The sequence below is a fragment of the Chrysemys picta genome, chromosome 11 (assembly GCF_011386835.1).
Source record: "Chrysemys picta bellii isolate R12L10 chromosome 11, ASM1138683v2, whole genome shotgun sequence".
Lineage (NCBI taxonomy): Eukaryota > Metazoa > Chordata > Testudines > Emydidae > Chrysemys > Chrysemys picta.
The window spans coordinates 74602724-74623677 of NC_088801.1; the positions used below are offsets into that span (position 1 = coordinate 74602724).

General features: G+C 44.4%; 1 protein-coding gene across 1 annotated transcript in view; it reads right to left on the reverse strand.

Annotated features, from left to right (window-relative positions):
* Window positions 1–20954, reverse strand: part of COL6A3 (collagen type VI alpha 3 chain) — a 110829-nt gene that overhangs the window by 76209 nt on the left and 13666 nt on the right. The window contains 4 exon segments of the mRNA XM_008175628.4: window positions 2515–2584; window positions 2586–3118; window positions 7598–8215; window positions 9635–9758. Of these exon segments, the coding sequence (XP_008173850.2) occupies window positions 2515–2584; window positions 2586–3118; window positions 7598–8215; window positions 9635–9722 (1309 nt within the window). The 5' untranslated portion in view covers window positions 9723–9758.

The following is a 20954-nucleotide window of genomic DNA, read 5'->3' on the forward strand; positions in this document are numbered from 1 at the left end:
GAAGCCAATGGAAACACTCCCCCTGATTTCAATGGGCTTTGCATCAGGCCATTAGGACCTGACTCTGAAAAATGCTGAGCACTCCTCCAAAGGGCTCCCTCAACTGTGGGCGTTAGGGGCCTTGCTACCTATGAGATCTGGGCCTCAGTGCTTCACAGGGCTGTTTAGAATCTTGCAGGAATGATTCCTTATAGCTCAAGCTAATCTGTATGACATTCAATCTGTACATTGTGGGCAAAATTTCAAGGCACAAATGGGAATTAGGTGCCCAACTCCCATTGAATTTCAGGGCCTAACTCCCATAGGCACTTTTGAAAATTCCAGTCTCTCCTCTCTCTCCATATATTTAGACACACATATATTCTAGTTGTTGTATAATGTTTTAGGCTGATACTTCTTCTAATGAGCGATGCTGTAAATAGAAAATGTACAAGTGGAAACTGAATGAACTACAACCCGTGCGGTATTGCAAGGACTGAAATGTACACTCTTAGCAGTCTCTGAGTAGAATGTTTAAAAAAAACCTTTCCAATATAAATATCAAAGAACTGGAAAAAAGTTCTAAGCTCAGATCCCCCAGCTGCAAGCCCACCCCCATGCACAGATGAGCTATTAACTGGGTCCTTTGGTTTGATTTTAGTGGGTTTTGGAATGGATGCTTTTAGCTAAACAAGAACAAACTGCCCCAATTAAATTTTGAAATCAGGCCAGATGGTTAGATAAAACAACTACCATGAGTGAGAATTACAGGCATTTACCAACGGACGAATGGAGCCCATATAGTAAGATAAGGTATTAGGCCAAATTCTGCCCTTGGCTACACCCATACAACTCCAATGATATAATATAGTTCAGATGTAACTGAGTGAAACATTTTGGGATGAAGTTTTCAAATGCCTACGCAGTGGGTGAACCATACAAAATGTACCATAGTCCATACTGGCCTTTAGATCCAGAAAGGATTTCTTATGTCTATCACTTGGGTAATGGCGTGCACAAATGGGTATCTTCATGTACTCAGGGAGGAGTGGTGGCTGAATGGATGCGTTGAACATTTTGGAAGACTCACTCGTCACAGGGGCCTTTGAAAATATGACACTTCATGTCTATTATGGTAACCATATATTACTGAATTTAACTTAATTAAAGCAATTATAAATGACAGTACCATGGGATCCTAATTACCTGCATGTTCCATAAAATTCATGTGTTAAATATTAACTCCAGCACAGGTATGTTTCATTTCAGGGACATGTTACCGGATATATTCATGAATTATGTTTCAATAACCCCGTTCATGCTGCTGAGTAATACATAGACTGGTGTGTTACTTTAAATCTTCATTGCCATTAAACTGAGAAGTGACACTTCAGTGTTTTGTTTTCACTGCCTCCATGTAAAGTTGCAAACCAACTTAGCTACAGTATTTAAGGATAAATTATGTTAATAGGATAGGGATTGCCTCTAAAAATAATTGAGGGTTGCTTTTTTTAAAAAAAATAAGTTCAGTGTAATGGTACTCTAATGCAAACTTATTCTTCATCCCTGTACAGATGGTCTGTACAACATCTATGTGCCACTTAAGTTGTGCCACTTAAGTCCTCAAAATAAGGGACTTAAGTAGTGCGTAGGCCTTGAAATTGCCCTTTGCCCAGGGATGAATTTTGCCCTTAATGTAGAAATCTGACATAGTAGGGCTGGGCATGAGCTAGGGCTGGTTGACATTTTCCATCAAAACTTTTTTCAGTGGAAAACTGTTTTTGACTACATGAAAATGTTTGCTGAAAATTTCTGCTTTCCTCTGAAAATTTTCAATTTCTTGTCAGAAAACCAAAAAAAAAGAAAGAAAAGAAAAGAGAAGAATAGAAAAAATCAGGTCTATGCTGAAACATTTCAGTTTTCAATTACTGAAAAGGAAAAAAAAACATTTTTGGCTTTTTTGTTTGTTTTTGGTGAAAAAAATCAACATTTTCAGGGGGGAAAAACATACCCAACTAGCTCCCTCCTGAACCCAAATTGGCTCTGAGCATCCTCTCACCACAGTAGTTGTTCAAAATCTAGATCTGGATATGAAAGCTGCACGTTGGGCCATCCCTACTAGTTACTTCTTAGCTAATGACTAGAATAATTAACCCAATCTGCAGTCATATCATTGTCTATAGCACTGTATAGTCCTCATCTGAATTTTACATCTGTTAACTTCCCTGACCAAATGTCACACTGAAGCCTTCTATTTACAGCAACATATGTTGTAAGTTTTCATGACACAAGCGTTCTTCAGAGACTGACAAATCAGAGGAGTTCACATCTGGTTTTTTATACCCTGCTTATTTTGTTAAAACCTCCTGCTGTGATAGTATCAGGTCAACGTGTCGCCCACTGGGCTAATGCATTTCCTCAAAGTAGCCCAGTGTCTTCTCCTTTCTCTCTCAGAGAACATATCAGAGATGTGTTTTAAACATGCAAGAGGCCATTCATTCAATGAAATACAACATTCTATAAATGCATACATACCTTCTGTAACAAAGGTTGGGGCATTTAACAAAATGAGTCTTTGGGCCACTCCAATAATGTTTGGCAGTAAAGAGTTCCTGAAGATCAGCAAGGTTACGAATATCCAGGGCAGTAAATGCGAAGCTTCCATCAGTAGCAATCTGCTGAAGCTCCGCACTGTCAGCATTCAGGACCCCAATACTAAGTGAAAATATACTAGCTTGCTTCACCGCTAACACTGCCTCTCTGATATCATCACTAGACTCTCCACCACTTATCAGCACTAAAACCTGAGGCACGCCTTCCTCTATTCTGCTGCCTCCTGCCCGGGTGAAGTGGTTCTCCACCACAGATTCGAGTGCTGCACCAATGTTAGCTTCCTCACCACCAAGGAAACTAAGTGCCTTCACTGCATTCAGAACATCAGCTTTTGTGGAGTAGCGGTTCAAAGAGAACTCAGTTCTGGGTTGGTCACTATATTGCACCACCCCAATTTGTATCTCCTGAGTTCCAACTGAGAGTCTTTCAATGAAATTTACAAGGAAATCACGTATGGCTGGGAAATTGACACTTCCGATGTTGTTTGATCCGTCAATAAGGAAAATAAGGTCAGCAGATTCTTGTGCTTTAAAAAAAGAAATGCAAAAGATGAAAGCATTAAAACAAGTGATTACATGCAGTCGTACAGTGTTCTGACATGTTTCTTTGGAAAACAGTAAGAAACACGAAAATGGGAAAACAAAACACACATTTATTGAGGACAGTGAATTTTGCCTCTTCTGCATTCTGATTGAATATGAGTTAACAAACCAAATATCTTTTTCATGAGACAATATAATATTGTGAAAGAATCTAAATTCATTTTTATGGTTAAATGCCAGGACAATATTTTTACGGGGGGGAAAACTCTAGAGCATAGAATTTTGTGAAATCTAGATCATTTCTGTGGAAGCGACTTGTCTAAATATTTACAGAAGTTAGGAGACCCAAAAGAACTAAACAGATTTATACATAAACACACATTTGCACAGTCAGTGGAAATGTGAACATAATTTGTAATCACGGTTAAATTCAGGGGAAGTTATCTCATTGCACTTTTTTCAAGACAAAATGTAACTGTTATGCTGTAAGATTACATTCACAGCTGGTATGCCAGTAGTTCTTTTTATATGGAAAGTTTCAGCCTCTGTTTGGAAATCTGTTGTGTTGTATGTTTGAAATGTTGGCTGAATATATTGTTTTTTTCACACTGAGTGACCAGTATCTAAAATGTGTTTGTAGAACAACAATAAAAAAGGCTATACGATTGACTGTTTATTTTGATTTAGAACCTTATTCTCAGTTGTCCAATCCATGCACAATATTAGTGGGAAAAGTTTATCATTACAGGTACAATAACTATGCAGATGAAGATCACAAATAAATGTGCTTGTATTTGTGGTTTTGTGCAAACACAGAACCTTGCATTGGTTACAAATGTAGGTATCTGGTTTTGTATTTTTGCATGACCACTGGATATTCAATCAAATAATGCAGAATCATGTTAAAACAGGCTGATGAAACCAGTCATGACATAATTATCCAACCTTACTTATAACCTGGATGGTCACAAACACCTAATGTGAATATGGACATCAAATGAATTATGAATTAGAAAAGGAGGTAGGACCTCTTTTTGTGCAGAACTTACCAAAGCAGACTACGAATTTCCTAAACAGTCTCTTCTTCCCTCCATGTGCTCATTCTTGTCAATGGGAATTGTACAAATGAATCAAGGGCAGAATATACCCCAAAGCGGACTCAGATGTTTCCACGATACAACTAAGCAATCTTGAAGCCATTAATAAATAACTGACAGGTTGATTTTGGAAATCTTCTCGGACTCTGAGCTTTAAAGCACCTAAGGCGAAATCATGGCTCTACTGAAGTCAATGGCAAAACTCCCATTAACTTGGATGGGGTCAGCATTTCACTTCTGGTCTTTGCCAGGAGCCACTTTTGTGAAATACACATGATGCAAATATGTGATTCATAGGGTACAGAAAAAGGCTCTAGTCCTTTACCTATCTCATGAGCCATTTCAGTCCCCATAAACGATGCCAATTAAATAACTTAGCTATGGTTAAGAACTACTAAGGGCTCAGAGATTTAGTCAAAAGCTATGAAAGTCCTTAACTTTGAATTGAATTGATCATTTCAGACTGTGGCGTACTCAGCCCACATAACAATAAAAAAAGCAGAGGAAATATCTTGAACAATACATGGCTTTGTTCATATCTGTTTCATGTGTCCTGGCTCTCTTTTTAATAATGGTAATTAATTTATTGACCGTCATGTCGATTGGTCATCATAGTATGAGTAGCTCCTGTACAGGAGGAAACCAGAATACGATGTATGCAAATGTTGGATAATTTTTCATCACTGTAAAAACCTTGTACTTACGTACACACTGATGGAACAAGCCGGTGATGGAGGACAAATGTAAGCATGCTTGTTACACTATTAAGCAAAGAGTGTCAGATTAGACAGACAGCTAAGATTTAATGTAGGCATCAGGGCAAATTCAAGGCTGACTATCCTATTCACTCTAGTGAGCTCTGTGGCTGTCAAAGTTTGTGTTTTCTAGAGTGCAAATTCAAGGTCTGCTTTTCCTCTTACACTTAGTTTTCATGTACTAAAATGCCCCTGGCATTTTTAGGTGGAGAAGATTACAAAAAAGGGCTACATGGGATCACAAGATTAAAATGAATGAAAGTCAATTATCAGCTAAATGAATGGCACCATAAAGTCATGTTAGACAGATGATCAGCTTGGACTATGTTTAGGGGAGCTCACAATATCATCCAGCATTGATCATCAGCTGCACCATTATTTTTATTATCATTTATATATAGGTTTTGTAAATCACACAGTGACAAAATGCAGTTTATGTACCAATGTTACCTTTCATTTTCTTTGTAGATAAATAACACTCGCCCAAATTATTCTTGAATGGAGGTAACCTTAGAAATACTCCTTCACAGAAATAAACATGAATTTGGGGCTTAAAAATATTTTCTTCTATAAAAATGTCCATGAGCCAATAGGGAATTCAATACATTAGTCTGGTTACCTGTCAAAATGTTTCATATACGGGCCCAATCCTCCACACATTAAGGCAATGGTAAAATGCCAATTGTTTTCAATAGGAGTTGGATCAGGCCCTTAATGACAAAAATATTGAACTCTCTATAGAGTGCAATCAGAGCGTCAGGTATCACAGTTATTTCATATATTGAAAAAAATCCTTTGTTATAACTGAGAAATCTTAGGTCACTGGTGAAAAAAAGTTTAATTTCCCCATGGATTGCAAACGATCTGTCTATTTGCCCCGTCAAATACTTAGCAAAACAATAGGCTTGTGCTCACGCATTTCTGTGCAAAGTATCATGCAATGATGGATAGCAACTGGTGGGACTGAAATGAAAGGTTAATTAGACAAGACAAAATGAGTGGATTAATGTTATATCTTGTATATCGCTATTGTCTTACATTACCCAAATGCTATTGACGTTTAGATGGAGTCTCGGGAATAAAACCAAAGGTTTGAGCGTTCGGCCTTATTATGTGGAATATACAGTCATTTTCCAACTTCGTAATTGCATAAAGGGGCAAAATTGTCTCATTCATTGGGCCCAGTTCTGCCCTCTCTTGCATCCAGGGCAGCACCATGGAAGTCAGTGGGGTCCAAGGTGACATTCCCTTCTTTTACAAGATGGTCCTACTGCTCTAGCGCTCTACTGCAGCACTGCAAAGGGGATTACCAACTCGCCCGCCTTCTTTGATCAGACTGAGCAGAGGAGAAGAAAAGCTGCCGCTATCCTAGAGTGGGCATGGGATGTCAAAATATCTGGAGCCTGATCTCACCACAACTGGTACCAAGCGGGAGCCAACAGGAGGAAGGAGCCATTCTTGCCGCATCTGCTCCCAGTGAGGAGCAGGAAGAATAGTCAGAGTTTTTAAAGCTGTATCGCTCTGAGAGCGCAAACATGGCCTTCCTGAAGCTCCTTACAGTAATCAGTGCCTCCTGGAAGTGCAGGGGTTAATAGAACCCCACCGCGTCTTCCCTGCAGTGCAAGGAGAAGATCATCTGCCAAACTGGTCCTCACTTCCTATTGTGAGATTCTGCTTATAGCGAAGAAAATGATCCCCAAACAACTTCATTACAGGTCAGATCCCAACCCCCCCTGAAGTCTGTGGAGTGGCTCCCATTGGCTCCGATGGACTTTGAATCAAGTGTGATCCATTGTATTTCACAAACCGAATTATCTAGATATATTTTATGCACATAGGACTAGTTCACGGCCCCACCGAAGTCAGTGACAGTCTCCCCACTGACTTCCATGAGTTTTGGAGCAGGCTCTTATGGGGCAATATTTCTACGGCTGCCGTTATCCGCTCCCATCTTCCAACTGGGCAGCTGATAGGGTGTGCGCCTCCTTTAGCATTTAGATCAATAGATATCAAATGGTGGATATTATGGGCTAGACGTAAAGATCCTTAGTTGCTACTAAGTTGTCTCATAAGACTATTTCTTACAAAAATCTCTAAACCTGTGTTCTGTTAACGAATGCACAAAAATGACTCCCGGAGGGATTTCTGCAGTTGTTTGCATTATTAAGCCCATGCGTTTGGAATACAATGTTCCTACGGACGCGCCCTGCATTTTGTGATCAGGCAAGCGTTTGGCCTAAGCATTGACTGTAGGATGAGGCCGCCCGTGAGTCCTGCAATCAGCTCCATGCAAGCAGGCGGCCCTTTGTACCCATGGGGATTGGATCACAGGTTCAGGGCCTGCATTAGGAAGCATGATGCTTTTTTCATATAGCTGACTCACAGACCTAGACAATGCTTGATTTAATCATCTGGCAGGGAGGTCAGTGTATTTTGCAAACAGTGACAGGCTTTCACTGTACAATTGGCTTGGAAACCTTTGTTTTTAAACCTTTGAACGTCCATCTCCGTCCTCATCCTACAAAGGCTTTAAACAGTGCAATACCAGCAATTACCGTACTTATCTCAAGGATCAGTACGGCAATGTCTCAGCACAGCAGTTTGCCATTACCTGTGACGTCTTTAATCACTCCTTTGGCTCCAGCCATTTCTGGAGTCAGGGATGTACAAACACTTGCCACTAAGTCGCCTACTATGGCTTGGAGCGCAGTAATATTCTCTAGGTTGAAAAGGTGCGTATCTCGGGGTTCACTCACTACTTCCTTTAATTCCCCTTCCATTGCATCCTGCACTCCAACTGCAAACACGTTTACATCAGCAGACTTAAGGACAGATGATGGCAGAGCAACATCATCCGGGGATCGTCCGTCCGTTAACACTATAATAATCTGGGGGACGCCATCACTTTCTCTGCTTCCAGCAGCTTTAGTGAGATGGTTTTGGATTAGGTATTCTAATCCTTTTCCAGTCTTGTTGCCTCCCCCCAGATAAGGCATGTTCGAAATATGGGACAGGACATCTTGGGTAGAGTGATACGTATTTAACTGGAACTCTGTGTGTGGGTTTCCGCTGAACTGGACCAGGGCAAAACGAAAATCATTTCCTCCCACAGCTAAAGATTTTACAACATCATACAGAAACTCTCGAACAAGTTGGAAATGTTCCTTTCCAATGCTCCAAGAGGAATCCACTAGAAATATTATATCAGCAGCAGCAACGATTCTGACATCTTTAAAAAAACAGATTGGTTTAGGATTTTCTACAGGTCAGCTGAATAAGTCCATGATGCCCAAACCCTTCCTCAGACATGGCCTAGTTTGCATTATCAAATGAAGCCCCTTATTCCCCGTATAACCTGGTGCAAGACAAAAGGATCATTTGAAGCTAGACTGTGAATAGCCCTGCGCAGGGGCACCAGGAGGGGGAAAGATGCAAAAAGTCATCCTCCCTTCCACCTGCACAAGGACTAGTCCCAGACCTGGCACTCCCAGAGTACCAGGGTGAGAAATTATGACATGTAACATGGGAAGCAGCATGCATTGCACTCTTCCATAGGCGATGCCCCTTCTGCACTGCAGGAGCATTATACTTCTCTCTGGGACAATTCCCTTATGCACTCTCACTGGAGTGGCGTGACTCCTCCCCTCCCCTTACTGTGGGCTGTGGCGAAAGGTCCTGGTCCACTGATGCAAAAGCATGTGATTAGTTTCATTGGCCCAGATCCTCCAAGGTATTTAGGTGCCTAACTCACATAGGCACCTAACTACCTTTGATGATCTGGGCCATTGAGGTCTACGGGATTACGCATGAGCTTAAAGTCGCACACATGCGTCAGTGCTTTGAAGGATCCAGGCCTAAAGCCACCTTTTAGCCTTTAATGTTATTAAAGGGTCAAAGTTCCACTAAATAACTCCTGGAGCATGGATTGTTAGCACCAGGAAATCTTCTCCACTAGTCAAAACGCAGGTTTGGGTATTAAGTAATGTTAATATACATGAGTATTGTTTACAGGCAATTTATGCTCTATGACCCAAACCCTGTAACCTTTGCTTGGACAAGGAGTCCCCTGCTGGTGTCAATAAGGACTAAGGTGCAGAACTGGGCTCTGTATACTGAGTTCCCAGTGTTTTCTACTTCCCATGAACTCCTTATAAACTAGTTACAATCCAAAAGATGCTCTTAGATCCCTTCAGAAAACTAAAGAAGCTTTCTGCACACTCAGTGGCAACAGCTGGAAGTTGGTGTTCTTTTCATTGCAACGTTCAGTTTTTCTTCCCATGCTTTCGGTCATATAAGGGATGCAAAATACCTTTGCCAAGAAGCATAGACAATACATAGGGTGGCAACCCAGTAGATGCAAACACTCCACTCGCAACACAAAGCAACATCAGACTGATACCATTTGCTCTTCACATGCTTAGGATAACTTGAGAGTCCTCTCCGGCATGTCTATGAATTGGCATTCAGGCTGGCTGACTTGTGAGGAATCGATAAGCATCTGCTATGCTCGGACTAACTCTCAGTCAAAAACGTTGACCGGTCACAATATCTTGTCAACAGGCGCGTTTTAAAACGGTCCACAAACACAACAGGAAATATCATCAAACTTTTGAAAATAACAAATCCTCTAAGGATGTCCGAGCCTTACCTTCCAGTTGCTGAGCATCAACCATGCAACAGCCTGAGAGCATGAGGCAAAAGATTGCCGCTAGCGGCAAATGCCGATGTCTCCTCATTTTTTGTTTTGTTTTTCAAAGCACCAAATGTGTGACCTAAACAGGAAAAGAGAGATTATCAGTGTAAACTTCATTCTCACACCAGAGCTCACCAGAGCTTACGATACAGTGTTAGGGCCATATGTAAGGCCTCAGCCCCATGCTCTCCCCCCTGATGTCAGTGGATTAAGGATTTTATAGCCCTGTAGCGGGGTGGTCATCCCGCTCCTGCCTGAAGGGGATAAAGCAGCCCTGGAGAGGCCTGCAGTGGGAAAAGCCAGGCTGATTGGGGGAAGCAGCCACAGGTGGGGCCATGCCCCAATCAGGCCACAGCTAAAGAGGCTAAAGAGACACTCTCTCTAGCTTCAGAGAGAGACAGTCCTGGCTGCTTGGGAGCTCAGCAGGGTACCTAGAGTGGAGCAGGGCTGGGGAAAGGCCAGAGGAGACAGGGAGCTCAAGGCTGGAAAAACCCCAGGCTGCAGGCCTTGGTAAAGGCCGGGAAGGGTACAGGGGTTGCAGAAGGACAGCCAGGAATAGGCAGAGACAGCTGGTCCAACCCCCCTTGCCGATGATGAGTGGTTGATAGACTGCGTCTGCCCCAGGGAGCGGGGGCTAGATGATGACTGGCAGTAGCCACTGAGGCAAGGTGGGGATAGGGGATTGCAGTTTCCCCTGGGCGGGGAGACCCAGATTGTGGGTTACTGTGGGGGCAGAATCCTGACATAGGAGGGCACCGGGGTCCAGGAGGGGCATGGGGCCAGCGGCAGGCAAGACACCGGCCTGTAGAGGGCGCTCCAGGCTAAGGAAAGAGCTAATTCCCAATACGACCAGCAGGAGGTGCCATGCTAGGGGAATCATCGCCCACCACTAGCCCTCCCACCCCCGTTAGTAAATACCATAAATTCCTCTCCTGCTATTAATGTTTTACTTAGAACTCACGCTGACTTCTGCTAGAGATCTGTGAATGAAAAGATACCATAACCGGGACAAATTCTCTTCTCAGTTACAGTGAAATGTAGTTGGACCAAATTCAGCACTGGCATCAGAACACATAACACCCTCTGATTTCAATGGGAACTGTGCTGGTTATGCCAAGGCTGAATTTAGCCCACTGCCTTCAATAGGATTCCACGGGGGTAACTGGGAAGAAGATTTGTCCCGTAACGGGTTACGTTCTGCTCTCGATGACATTCGTTCTGTCCCATTTCCCAATCTTTTATACGACTTCTGGGGGTTTTGTAGCATCACTTAAGTAAAACAGTATTTGGATGTGTGCTGCCAGCATTGTTGATGCCCGAATTATGACGTGTTTTGGCATGATACGTCATTTAAAAGATGGAAGTGGGTATTGACAGGCAAAAACCAAGTGTGTGAATTTCAAAAGAGAAACAGTCAGCGTTCGCCAAATGGGAAATGGCAATCTGGTAAGGAAAACATTTTCATATGCGCAGAAAATACCACAAATAGTGGGGAAAAGACAATGCTGCATAGATGAAGTTTGGTGGAGCAATGATCAAAGCCCATTCCTACATAAGGGATAGATCATGCCACCAGGCCCCAGCCCATAGGAAGGGACAGTGAATTGCTGCTCTGTTCCAGGAAACACACAGTCCCCCACTTCTGTCCTCCAGGCTCCATGGAAGAGTAACTTACTCATGGCCTATACAGCAACAAATTCCTACTCTCCTTCCTCAGGCACTGGTTTAGCAATACAGGCCAGTGCACTGAGGAGATGGAGCCTGGCATGACTCCATCCATGCCCCCTCCCTCCCTTCCTGCTCACTTCGGTGCATCTGGACCCAAAGCCTGGGTAGCCAACATAGGGGCATAAAGGAATTTCTTATTCATCCTGGCAACCCTGCCAGATGTACCGCCTAACCCACGCAGAGAGACACAGGTACCCTACTGGCTCCAATAGAGGCATCTACTGTCATAGGAAACCAGCAGGAGCAGAAAACATTTACATAAAACCTGTCAGCAAGGGCCAGATTCTCAGCTCATGCAAAGCAACATTGCTCCACTGATGTCAACGGCGCTATGCCAATAAATGCCAGCTGGACATCTCGCTGTGGCGTCTCACTCTTTCTTTTCTAAAATGGGTGACATGTGACTGTCACCAATAGAAGACTGTGAGCTCGGTGGGGAAGGAGATGCCTTTTTGTTGGGTGGGTGTGTACAGTACCTCGCCACGATCAGGGCTTCTAAGTACTGCTGCAACGCAAATAAGAAATAATAATAATAATAATTAGGTCCAGGAGCATCCATTATAAAAGAGAGTTCAGCATAACTGAAGCATAAAGCAATTCAGAAAGGCTCAAAGCAAACTATATTATGTCCTGGCCATATCCAGGCCAAGATGCTTCCCAGGGCAAGAAGAAAATGGCTGTGCCTTTGTTGTTATTATGTATTACTTATTACAGTGACCAACCAAGCTGAGGGCCCGTTGCGCCAGGTACTGTACAAATATAGAGCAGGAAACAATCTCTGCCCCAAAGAGCCTGCAATCTAAATAGCCAAGGCAGGCGAAGGGCTAGAGCACCTAAGCAGAGTGATCAGAGTGATGATAGGCCAATAGTATGTTAGCACCAGCTTCTTCTAACATGTTTTGGGGTGGGTGTGATGGGGTGAACAAAGGGTTAGCAGGAAGGAGAGCTCAAGTTGGGGAGGTGCTGGGTCTTCCTCACAAAAGGAGGAAGTGAAAGCTACAGGGGTGGTCCAGGAGAGGGACCCAGGACAGAGAAACCCAGGAGAGAGCAGGTGCGCAGTTGCTGCTCTCTGGAAAGGGCTTGGGGAAGGCAGTCTGAAGAAGGCCACAGGGCTGGAATTATTCCCTGTGGTGGGCCCTGGAGAGGGGGCAAGTCATGGAGGCAGTCTTGAGAAGTCAGCGTTCCTGCAGAGGAAGACAGAGCTGGAGAACGCAGGGAGAAGCCAGAGGCCTGGGAACCAGAGGAGAGGCTGTGTTAAGCACAGGCTAGAGGGAAGCCGCACAAAGGGCTCTGACATAGGAAGTGGCCCAAATAAACAGCATGTCTGCAAGAGTCGCTTAATACAGGGTCCCTGGGCTGGAGCCCAAAGAGGGTGGGCCGGGGTTCCCCTACCAGCCCCAAGAACAGGGCGCACAGGCCTCAGATAAGAAGTACTGAGCCCAGAGTGGGGCTGAAGACTGAGCCTCAAGGGCAGGTGGAGGAATAGCCCCGAAGTAGGTAAATGGATCTTTTCTGTTGGGACTTTTAGTTGGACTTTTGTTACCCCGGAAGGGGTGTGTCTAAAATGTGACCTGGCTGGAGAGTGAATTGCGAGACAAGACGGACCCACCCTGGGACCGGCGCGACTGTCAGCAGGGGGGCCCAGAGGAGACAGCTGGTATAGCACACACCAGGGCTCACACCCGCAGAGTGCAGCCTTCCCCGGCGGAGCAGTGCTGGCAGCGGCTTAGCGGAGCCGAAGGGAAAAGGGAGGGCGAGGGAGAGGAGTGTGGCAGGCAGGTGGAATGAGGCTGAGGGGAAGAAACTGTGAGGGAAGAGGGCAGGATGGGCTGGAGCAAGCAGCCAATCAGCACAGGGAAGAGAATGTCCAGTCAAAACCATAGCAAACATTTTGATGATATCAAACCCAGCTGCCTACTCCCGATGGTTTCAGTGCCTATGGCCCCTGGGGCTGGCTCCTCCTGGCAATTTCTTTCTTCCCACAGCCCAGAGGTCCTAGTGCTTCTTTAACATGCACGGCTCTGGTCTGGCAGGCCCAAAGGGGGGAAGGTTTGGTTCCACCCGGGCCCCCTTTTTTTCTTTCCCGCTAGATGCAACGTGTGAGTGATGTGACATTAGACATTATGTGGCTGCCTGTTACTAAAACCTCCCCAGGGACAAAGTCTGTGATCACACCCAACCAGGTTATTTTACAGCACAAGGGGAAAAGATATTCAGGAATGACAAGCATTGGGGTTGGGGGGAATCCCAGATCCCCCAATAAGGAGGTTTTAAGGTCCTTTTGTGCCGCTCTGGCAATTCAGTGACCTTAGCATGGGCCAGGATTTAAGCCACAGTCTCTGTGGCTCAGGAGTTTGTATGGTTAGACCTCTGTCAAGGACTTGGATGATCCACTCTTTACCTGTGCTTCACTTAGTTAACTATAATTCCCCCATTTAAAAAAAGTTAGGATTACAACTGGCCATTGGAGGCCCCCCAGTCAAGAGCATCGTGCACGGATCAACATTTCTTTCTATTGCTAGTTCCTTTCTTATTTTTAGCCACTGCCAGACTGACAATCGACCTGGGATAGCAATTCTGCTCACTTCACCCTTTCAGGGACACCAAAGGCAGGCATGGAAACCTCATTCCAAGTTCAAGTCCATTAATTCTTCTGATCTGCAGGATAACTACAGGAATCCTGCAAGTTTCCAAGCCCCTCCGTGGTATCCCCTCCTGTGTGGGGATGATCCCATAGTACGAATATGGAAGTATCCCAAGAATAACTTTATATGTTGTAGCCAAAATAATACTTTATGTAAGCTTTTTATCTGACATCCACATGGCAAATCGGCTGAAAGAATATAGCCCTTAGAATGACAGCAGATATGCTACCATACTGGTGGTGAGTTTATGATTTAAGACTTGCTTCCAGTCTTAAATACCATCCCCCAGCAATACTTCTTAGCTGATAAATATCATCCACGTATAAAATGTAGTGATTTAATATTTCTCTTTCCCCTAAAGGACACGAGGCAATCAAATGAGCCAGAAGAGATTCAAATAAGTTAAATGATTAAACCAAGTCAGCTTTAAAAAATTACATTCCCTGTTTTCTGCTGTTCTTGCCAACTCAATTAACTCCGTGCTCCTAAGCGATACAAGGGAATCCAAGTCTATCAATGAAAAGAATAACAAGGTGTTGTAACAAAACAGCTGACCAAAAAACCAGCTGGAAATAAATCCAGGCATCCTCGATCATCTGAAATGCCCAAATAAAGCGGCACCTGAGAAGTTAATGGCCCGCAGTGGGACAATTTCACACATGCTCTTTTCATGATTGTCCCCCTGGGTTTCAACTGAAACTTGAGGCGGTATGCTAAGCCAGAACCTCAGTAAATCAGTGTCGCTCCATTGACTTCCAGGGAACACGGTTGATTTGCACCAGCTGAGAATCTGGCCCTACGTATTTCAAGGAAGTGCTAGAGATATAGGAAAGGTTCCCTTGCTTTGTGATGAATTACTGAAAGCCCACAAGACACACGTTTTTCTTCCTCTTCGGGTGAAAGAATTCACAGTGTTTACTCTCCCGGATTAGGGGAATGGCTGGGTTACCCTGCCACTTGTTCTAGCTACACTTCTTTGCTTCACAGCCACTGAATAAGAAAAATCAAAGGCAGCACCTTCTTTCCTTGTTAGTGAACAATCACTACCCCGAGTACTTGCTATTAAAAAGTCAACATATGCCAACAGCAATAGCCGAGACGTTGCAATTATTTCCCAACCCACGTGTAAGGCAGGTTGGCTTTTTAAAGGCAACCAGCGTAGCACAGGGCATTATTGCCATTTTTAATTGACAAGCCAAGGTTCCAGTCCAGTCAAAGGGAGAGCTCTCTCCAGGCAAAACTCTCCCAAGCTGGGAGGAAGGGAAGGAGGGATACCCACCAGGCCAGTACCACCTCACCACTCCCTAACAGCCTTGAGAAATCCCTTCCAGAGGTGTTTTGAGGGCTGTCTTCCCTCTGGAAAGTGGCGGGAAGGAGGCAGGAGGGGACGGAGCATGGCGGCAGCCGCTCTCTGCAGTAGCGTTTGCTGCTCTGCTGCCCAGAAATCCTGATGGAAGTTAGCGGCGGTGGCAGCTTTAACGCCTGAGGGCTCCTCTCTGTCACTGTTCCCCAACAGCCCCTGCAGGGTTATTTTCATAACGGATTCATCTGGGGACCTGATTCCCCAAGGAGTTCTGCCAGCCTTAGGCCTCGGTGATGCGATTCCAGTGGGGTTACACTGGCAGGAAGCTGGAGAAACCCAATGGCCAATCAAGCCCACTATTTCTAAGCACCAACAAAGGGTTGCTCAGGCGATGGAGCCCGGCTTTCAGAGGGAAGAATGGTCCGGCTCAGCCATGCAAAGGGGCTCCCATCCATGCTGCTGATCTCCTGCCTATGTGGGAAATGCCCTTCCCCATAGATCTATGGGGTTGGGGAGCCTTGTGCCCCGGCCACTCTGGGTCTACCCCCAAATTCCTCCCATTAGAGAGAAGGGAGTGCCTGAAAACTCCAGGGGATGCCCACCAACTCTGGCCCTCTCTGGCATGTTCCTCCATGGAAGGGGCAACCTGGATCTTTATTTCTAACCCTGGTGAACTATGACTACAAACAGGAAACAAGGAGAAATAACATTTAAAAAAGAAACATGTTGCCGGGGCCTCTGGGAGCAAGCCCAACACAAATAATAAATCATCATCCTTCTAGGACCTCAACAAAGTAATGGAATCCTTGGGAATTCCCATGGGAGTTAGGTGCCTAAATACCGTGCAGGATCTGGGCCCAGATCCTCAGCTGGTAGAAAATCAATATTGCACCACTAGCTTTACTGGAACTACACTGATTTACACCCGCTGAAGATCTGGCCCGATATATTTTACATTCAATTAGTCGGTCAACTGTAAGACAGCAGTTCATGCAGGAAGATCATGTGACAACTATATGCTAACCATTGGAGAACTCAATGCTGCTTCATACAAGCTGTTCTCTGTTTGAACATCTGGTCACTGAGCCAACTAGCTCCTCCTTTCTCTGTAGGACCTTGCCACAGATTGCTCTCTCGGAAGTCCTACTGTATAATCCTTTCTAAACTGCAAAAAGGGGTGATTTCCTGGCCCCACTGAAGTAACTGGCAAACTGACCTTGCAAACGCTTACACCTGTGAATCGTCCCAGCCATTGAATTCAATGGGTTTATTCACCTGTGTAAAGTGACTCACATACGTAAGTGTTTGTAGGACCTGGATTTGCAAAAAATAAATGAGAAGAACAGTTAACACTCATCTCCCATTAAATCATACTGGAAAAATTCCCTTGTGGGAAAATGGGATTCTAGAAATACTGGACAAGTGGATGGTTCATGCTATGATTGTTTATTAACATTAGTTTCATCAATTGGGATTAAAATGAAGCCTGTCATTAATCAAATATCTGAAATAAAATGCATAAGCCAAAAAGTGGCTTCAGCATGTTGCTGTCCTCATTCACCCAAATGTGAATAACATCTTTTATTTGATAAGAAGATTGATATATTTCTCAAAAAGAATAGGAGTACTTGTGGCACCTTACAGACTAACAAATGTATTTGAGCATAAGCTTTCGTGGGCTACAGCCCGCTTCATCAGATGCATAGAATGGAACATACAGTAAGAAGATATATATACATACAGAGAACATGAAAAGGTGGAAGTTGCCCAACCAACTCTAAGAGGCTAATTAATTAAGATGAGCTATTATCAGCAGGAGAAAAAAAACTTTTGTAGTGATAATCAAGATGGCCCATTTCAGACAGTTGACAAGAAGGTGTGAGAATACTTAACATGGGGAAATAGATTCAATGTGTGTAATGACCCAGCCACTCCCAGTCTCTATTCAAGCCCAAGTTAATGGTATCTAGTTTGCAAATTAATTCCAGTTCAGCAGTTTCTCGCTGGAGTCTGGTTTTGAAGCTTTTCTGTTGCAAAATTTTTCTGAAAGATATATTATATTAGACCGGTATTTCATCTTATCAAACATGCCACAGTCTATTACAGCTGGGCTGTAGGGAGATAGGAAAGAATATTCACAAACTGAGACAATCTTTTTCCAGCTAACATGAAAGGGCCCATCCAAACAATTTTGGTTTTCTGTTTTAATATTAAACAGCTGTAAGTCATTTTCCTGAATTGTTTACAGGCTCTGAAATACAGCACACCATAAAAAAATATTTGTAAGAGGTCCTTTGATATGAAGGAAACACTTTTTAGTATGTTTAGGTTGCGCATTCTAGTCCCAGGCTAGAAAGAAAAAAATCTTGTCGAGGGTTAAAAGATCTAAAAGACTCTCAAACACCTGTACACGCCATGGGCTGTTAATAAAGACCAAATAATTAAGTATCAATGATACTTTACTACAACGTGACTTTCTCCTCCCCATGCATTAGTGAAAATAACAAAGTAAAGGTGTCTGCAGTTTAGCAGCATTTATAAAGAGACTGGGAGTGGCTGGGACATGTTGCATTTATAAATCCCTCCTGTTATTATCCATAGAGACCCCAACCATCCATTATTCCAGGCACTGTTCATATACAAAGATCTGGTCCCTGTTCCAAAGTATTTACTGTCCAAATAGACAAGACAACGGATGGGAGAAAATACAGTGTCAGTCTGTCTATCTAATATATATACAGCCCTTATTTACCATAGTCTCTGAGTGCCTCGCTCTCTTTAATTTATTTATCCTCGTGATACCATTGGGACAGGTTGGGCCTGGCCAGGAGGCTCTGTGAGCTGCCCCATCTGCAGGCGCCACCCCCACAGCTCCCATTAGCCTCGGCTCCCAGGCAATGGGAGCTGCAGAGCTGGCGCGTGGGGCGGGGGCAGCATGCGGCGCCCCTGGCTGCCCCTACGTGTAGGACCCAGAGTGGGGACATGCTGGCTGCTTCCGGGAGCCGTGCGGAGCCATGGCAGGCAAGGAGCCTGCCTTAGCCCCACTGCGCCACTGACCAGACTTTTAACAGCTGACCAGTGCTGACCAGAGCCGCCAGGGTCCCCTTTTGACCAGGCATTCCTGTCGAAAACCAGACACCTGGCAACCCTGTTATGTCGCTATCCCGAGCACAAGAGAGAGTTACTGGCTTAGTAGTGGTGAAAGTTTAGCAGCTGCACAGAGTAGGCAGGAAGTAAGGGGGAGGTCTGAGAGAATGAAGCTTCCTGCCAGCTTGGAATCACTCCTGGGAGGGAAGCCTCTGTCTTGCTATGCCTTCTGCTGTGACTAGCCTGGGCCCAAGCCTGCTTCCACTGAAGTTAATAGCTGGTCATTCAGTTCGTCAGTGGGAGCAGGAGTGGGCTTAATTTTTAAAATGAAGTGCAGAGACTTTTCAAAGTTGGATGCCTGGAATTAGGTACCAAAGGCCCAGACCTCCAAAGGCATTTAGGTGCCTAACTCCCAATGGGAATTAGGCACTTAAATACCTTTGAGGATCTGGCTCCATATTTAGGGACCTAAATTAAAGTGGCTGATTTTCAATGGTGGTCACTGTTCGGTGGGATGTACAAGTAATAATAACATTTCAGACCTTGGTGCAATGTGTTATTCGGCTCAGTTACTGAAACTGCTGTGCTCCTTAGAGACACAGAAATACATTATGGCGTAGGCAGCATCTGCTAGCTTGGGGGGAAACCTAAGAAGCTAATTTAGGGTCCTCTGATTTAATTATTGATTTCTACAGCTGAGATTCCCCACTGGGTTACTCCAGGTTATTATTGGTCAGGGTACAGCCTGAAGGCCCCAATTAGGAATCAGGGTGCCCATTTGTGCTGGGCACTGTACAAACACTGATTGAATCGACAAAACCCGCCCCAAAGAGCTTCCCGTCTAAACCCCCGACCCTGTAGCTGCTTGCACAATGAGTAGATTGCTGCGCCCCCGCAGAGCCGTCCTGCTGTTAACAGGGCCCTGGCTCACAGGCTAGGGGGGGCCTAAGTTTAGACAAGCCATGCCAAGAAAAGGGATAAACACTACCTGAGGGGTAAGGAGGGATAGGTGGAGGAAGGCCACAGGAATCAGCAAATGACGTTGCCGAGGCTGTCGATGCCTGTGTCTTGCTACCATCAGCACACTCTAACAACCTCACCCTTTCCTTCACCTTCCTCATACGTCCCTCCCACGGGCATGCTCAGAACCGCTAGGGAAAGGCTTGCGGCAAGACTTGCAGGAGGAAAGGTGGGGGGCATGGCAGACAGGATCAGTCAGGGGGCACTGTGTGGCATAAGGCTTGGAGACAAGAATGGGAGGACCTGGATAGCCTGATGGTTTAGAAGATTCATGGGGCCACACAGACATCCAGGAAGCTATGCTCATGAGCACTGTATAAATCCCCAGCACAAGATGGGGAGTGAAATGAAACCGTTCTACCGGTAAGAGAAGGAGCAGAGTTAAGGGTATTGGAAACCTGCAGTCTGCCCTTAGAAAGGGCCCGCACTGCCTCAAGAGCAGGGTAGGAACCAAAGACCAACTGCTTCCCCCTTTCTGCCCGGGGGAAGTAAGCTGCACCAGCCTGGTCACTTCCCCTTGCACGTCAGTTCAGCTATGCAGGCCAATGTGTTCAAGGTGGGGAGGGGCGAACCAAAAATCCACCCATTCCCCACCCCTTCTCGCCCACTCCCAACCCAGCAGCACAGGAAGAGGAGGGGTAACAACTTCCTAGTGGCTATTCTGTGCTCTGTGTTGTAACCTGTGATGCACGTAGCCCGTGTAGGGAAATAAGGGATGCCATATGTCCCTTACTGCCCTGTGTAGTCATGTAGGCCCACTCATGATTAAGCCCTTCCAGATATTATGGCAAATGGGCTTCTTGCATTACAACCTTCTAAATTCCTGACTTTCAGGCCACCACACCTCTGAATGTCTTTCCTTTCAAAAGTTTTGTTATATTGTAACGACAGCATTTGAATAATATTGTTTGAAAGTGGTAGATATTTATTTACAGACTTAGTACCATCTTAACAAAGTTTTTTTTCTGGGAATTTCCTTAGATTTTCATGGAAAGTTTTTTTCTCAGTGTGTGGAAGCTTGATGTGGATTGAGCCACCAGTTTGCAAATGTGAGAGAGTTGGGAGTGAGATCCCTGTGGGGATGACAAGGTTTTAGTAAACTTGGAACTGCGGGACATTGGCTTGAGCTGATTAGAATTAATACAAAGATTGGAGAACAATTTCACTAATAGTTTATGTGTAGAAAGATTCAATCACATAAAACTGAAATTTCCAAATACCATGTCTGGCTACAGTGTATGTAAATAGTATGTACTGACCCCTTAATACAACATATGTACTCTATTGCGTCAAATAATATACATCTGTTAGTAATAACCCTTTCAAAAGGCAATCATTTTAACCACTAATGTAGTAAAGTGATTTCCTTAATTTTCCCAGCAGTTATTTTCTGCCTTGTGTGCGTAAAGTTTGACATGGTACATAATTTTGTATTTCTAGTGGATGTTTAAAGTTGACTTTCTAATATCATTCTTTATTTGTTTTTTCACGA